At 59.4% G+C, this 3,932-nt stretch overlaps 1 protein-coding gene across 1 annotated transcript in view; it reads left to right on the top strand.

Moving 5' to 3' along the window:
- Positions 1 to 2,361: 2,361 nt before the first annotated feature.
- RCOR1 (REST corepressor 1) overlaps positions 2,362 to 3,932 on the top strand; it is a 22,089-nt gene continuing 20,518 nt past the window's right edge. The window contains exons 1-2 of the mRNA XM_004682000.2: positions 2,362 to 2,403; positions 2,469 to 2,547. Coding sequence (XP_004682057.1) covers positions 2,362 to 2,403; positions 2,469 to 2,547 — 121 coding nt within the window. The remainder of the gene's footprint in view (positions 2,404 to 2,468; positions 2,548 to 3,932) is intronic.

The raw sequence follows: 3,932 nt of genomic DNA, 5'->3' as shown, positions 1-3,932 counted from the left end.
GACAGCTGTGCCGCCGTGACCGCGGGCGTGGCGACACCCTGTGTCTGAGCGCTCCCACACCCTGCTGCCCGACTGCCGCTGCCTCTGGCCCGGTCTCTTTCCTCTCTCGCCCCTTTGTACGTAAACCCAGCTGCTGCTGAACCCGGAGCCTGTGGTCAGCGAGTGGAACGGGCTCAGGAGCCCCTTCTGTGCCTGCCGCTGTGCTGGCCCGAGGCCTAGATCAGCTAGGCAGCCCGCTGGGAGTTCGTGCTTCCTGTCCTCGGGGATGCGCTCCCAGAAAGCAGGTACCTTGCTTGACCTCAGCTCCACCTGTTCCCACGGCTGGGGACCGGCCAGGGTCCGAGCGGCTGGACTGGGACCTGTGCCAGCTCCGTCAGGCTGTGCACTCAGCAGGGCACCCCACGGTCTGGGCTGTGTGAGCTGCTGCCCTGGAGCGCACAGCTCAGCTCCCCCTTCCCCTCCTTCCCTGTTCCCACCAGACACCTCTCCGGGGGGCGGGGCAGGCTGAGCAGGTGCAGAGGCCCAGCCCCTCAGTGTCCTGGAAGGCTTTGTTGGGTGTGGCGGCCCCAGGGCCAGGGCTGCGGTGGTTTGGGCCTTCTGCAGCTACTGTTGTGTGGTGGCCGTAGGGCCTCTGTGAGGGTTCTCAGTCCTGCCTGTCTTGGGTTGAGGTTGAGCTTGCTGCACACCGGTGAGCGCCTGCATAGTGTGGGTGGAGGCTGCGGCGGCGTGGGTCAGGCGCCCCGGGAAGGCCAAGGCCACGTGCCGCCTGCGTCTGCCAGCTCTTTGTAGCCAGCGGTCCACCTGCAGGGAGGGGCGGCCGGGCAGGAGGCGCACAGATTGGGTTTGGCAAAGCCTTGGGTGAGGGACAGCACAGGCCCAGGAACTGTCTGGGGATGTCATGGGTGTCTTGGAAAGCAAAGAAGGGCGCGCAGCCCGCGGCCGCCACAGGGCTCTGCTGTGGCTTGCGGCGTGGGTGGTGGGCGTGCCGCTCCGGCGCGAGGCCTGGCGCTGCTGACGGCGCTGGCCTGGAGACGGCGCTGGCCGGCGTGTCCGAGCACTTGACTGCCACCGTCTCCTTAGAGAACTGTCTGTTGAAGTCTTTGACCTGTCTTTAAGTTCTTTTAAATGAAATCTAAACAGATGATACTCTCTCTTTTTAAAAAATTTTTAATTGTTTTTACAAATGTTTGTGCATTTTTCCATCTCAGCTGCAATCTGGGTTTCCAGATGATACTCTCTTTGATGATCACGACGTAGAAACGTCTGCATAACAGAAATGTCTGTGAGCAGAATACACACCCGTGTGGGCAAACCCTAGGAAGCTAATCGGCTCCCTGCAGTTTCCCAGGTCTCCACGCAGCACACCTGCAAGCCGGCGGTGTGCTCAGCGTTCAGCCGCAGGCGAGCACGCCCCGGACAGCCCGCCGGCGCTGCCGGACAGTCCTCCTCTAGGCCCTCTGGCCCTCTGCTCGCCTTCCAGCCGCCTGACGTGCCAGTGACTTGACAGCTGCAGCGGGAGGGCGCTTCTTTAAGGGTTTGGCGTCCCGTTGCGCGCCCACTCGGCCCGCGAGGCGGGCATCTGCTGGCACGGGGGCGAGGGGCCTGTGGGCCCGTGCCCGCCGGCATACTATTGGATGGCGTTGTTTTTTTTTTTTTTTGATGTTGGGTTTAGGCATTCTCCGTGTGGTTGGGATTTTTAAAAAAGATAATAGTTTTATTTATTTATGCGCATGAGCTGGGGTGCAGGCCAAGGTGCGGGGGGGGGGGGGCGGGCTAGGGGATTCACCAGAGACAGAGCGGGGAGCAGCACAGGCCTGATGGGCTGAAATCCACATCTGAGGGGGCAAAGGGGAGACAGGAGAGGCCTGTTGTAACCGGAGGTCACCCCCAAGCTGCAGTATCTGCAATAGCTCCATAGTGCTGAGACTCACCCCTGCGCCCCGGGAGGGCCTCTCTGGTGAAGTTTCAAGAACCTTTTGGACTCCTGTTGTCATGTCACCAGAAGGCTTCTCTGGCAGAGAAGGCTCTGGCGTTCACGCGGAGAATCCTACTGAACGGAATTTCTGAGCAGCTTGGCACGCGTCCTTTCCCCTTTGGGTGTCCCATGTCTGATCTCTGGGCGGCTGGAGCCCTCCTGCCAAGGTCCGTCCTGACGCTGCCCTCTGCTGGCCACATGGCCTGTTTAGTTTCCTCACCTAGCAACTGAGGCTAATAACCTGCCGACCGTGTGTATAACTACATGTTAACTAAGTAGACAGTAAAGTAGGAAAACTAGAGGTGCTTTGGCGGACTCCGAGACAGACAGACAGACCCCCGCCCCTTGCTGATGCGTGTGTGAGCCGCCTTCAGTGCCTAGCGGTCATGGCGTCGTGTGACGGGCTGCAGAAGACCAGCATAGTGGTGGTATCGCTGCTTTTTGTGTTTGTTAAATTATAAAGAGACTTTTCTTTATTTTTTTCCAAGCCAAGCTAGCAAGACGCAGTCAAGAACGAGACAATCTTGGCATGCTGGTCTGGTCACCGAATCAGAACTTGTCAGAAGCAAAACGTAAGTTATTTTTCATCTTTCCTATTTAAAGTGAAGTTTTTAAATCACTGTAGCCAGAAGTTGGTTTGTATTTTTAAAATATCCATCTAATGAATAATTTGAGAAGTTTGAGAGTACGTTTCTGTCTATACTGTGGCCTGTCACGTGGTTTGAAGATTGGCTAAGAATCACTGGCCACGCGGTGCCTCCCTCTGCCACCCAGGGCCCTCGCAGCCAACTCGGGGCGCGCACTGAGCAGGGCGCACCCCATGAGACTGCAGCGAGTGCAGGGCACCTTTCGAACCAGCTCTGGGTTTTATGTGATGAACGGTCCCAGCTGCCTTGGGCTTCATACCCGGGGCCAGGAGTCCTGGGGTTGGTGGTGGTGTTGATTGTGTGTTCAGCTGTGCTTTAGCGCTGGGTTTTGTCCTCTGTCCACGTGGTACCAGATAGGAATAGTTTTATGTCCGGCATGTTACTATTAGTCTTCATTAATTTCAAAGTTTTAATTTTTTTCATGATGTAAGTGAAGGAAAATCCAATCCCTCTTTGGAGAGTGTTTCGTTGAGAGTCCATGGTCAGAATTTAGAGGGCTCGTGCACTTGGCGATCACATGCAGAGCTTTGAGGGCATATGTGTGGGTTTCCAGAGGGGCGCACTGGCCTTCCAGAGGGGCCGGGGGCAGAGGGGGTCGGGAGCCCCTCTCTAGCCACGGGGCGGACTGAGCCAGCGGCTGGGGCCAGTGCCCGCTCGCCACGGCCAGGAGCCAAGAGGGGCGCCACTGGGCTGTGACGAGTCCAGGCGGACCCGGTGTCCACCGATGCGATGCGCCTTAATGCGCGCCTCGGTCCGGCGCGAGCTGCTGACGGCGCAGGCTCAGTGGGAGACACGTGCTCGCTCCGGCCAGAGGACGCCGTTTGCACAAAACCCACGGACGGAACTGGGGAGCTCGGCGACTCAGAGTCGGCGTGAGCGACGCTGGAGAGTCTCCCCGACCGGGCGTTGTGGCATCTTGCCTTGCCTCCGTTGAGGCAGAGGGCCAGAGGCTGGCCTTGGCTCGGGTGCCGGGAGACCGTTGGGTGCTTCCGCGCGTCTCCCCCTCTTGAGCGCTCACAGTGACTTCAGCAGCCGTTTGTTCCGCTTTTGAACGTGTTCTTCTGCAGGAGCTGAAGAAAATCTTGTCTCCTGTAACCTGTGAAGCCTCGCTCCTGAGCTCCACCCGCCAACGCGCTCTCCCAGCCTTTGTGCTGCGCCCCGGGCGACTTCTTGCCTGTTGGGCTGTGAAGCTACCACAGGATAGCGAGAGGGGTGCCCCCGCACAGCCTGTGCCCCCCGGCACGCCCGCTGCCTGGAGGGGCCCCACACCCGCTGCCCGGAGGGGCCCCACACCCGCTGCCCGGAGGGGC

This window comes from Condylura cristata, unplaced genomic scaffold (assembly GCF_000260355.1).
Source record: "Condylura cristata isolate star-nosed mole 26May11 unplaced genomic scaffold, ConCri1.0 scaffold00013, whole genome shotgun sequence".
In the NCBI taxonomy this organism is placed as follows: domain Eukaryota; kingdom Metazoa; phylum Chordata; class Mammalia; order Eulipotyphla; family Talpidae; genus Condylura; species Condylura cristata.
Note: the sequence above shows the minus strand (reverse complement) of the source record. Positions and strands in the feature narration are given on the sequence as shown.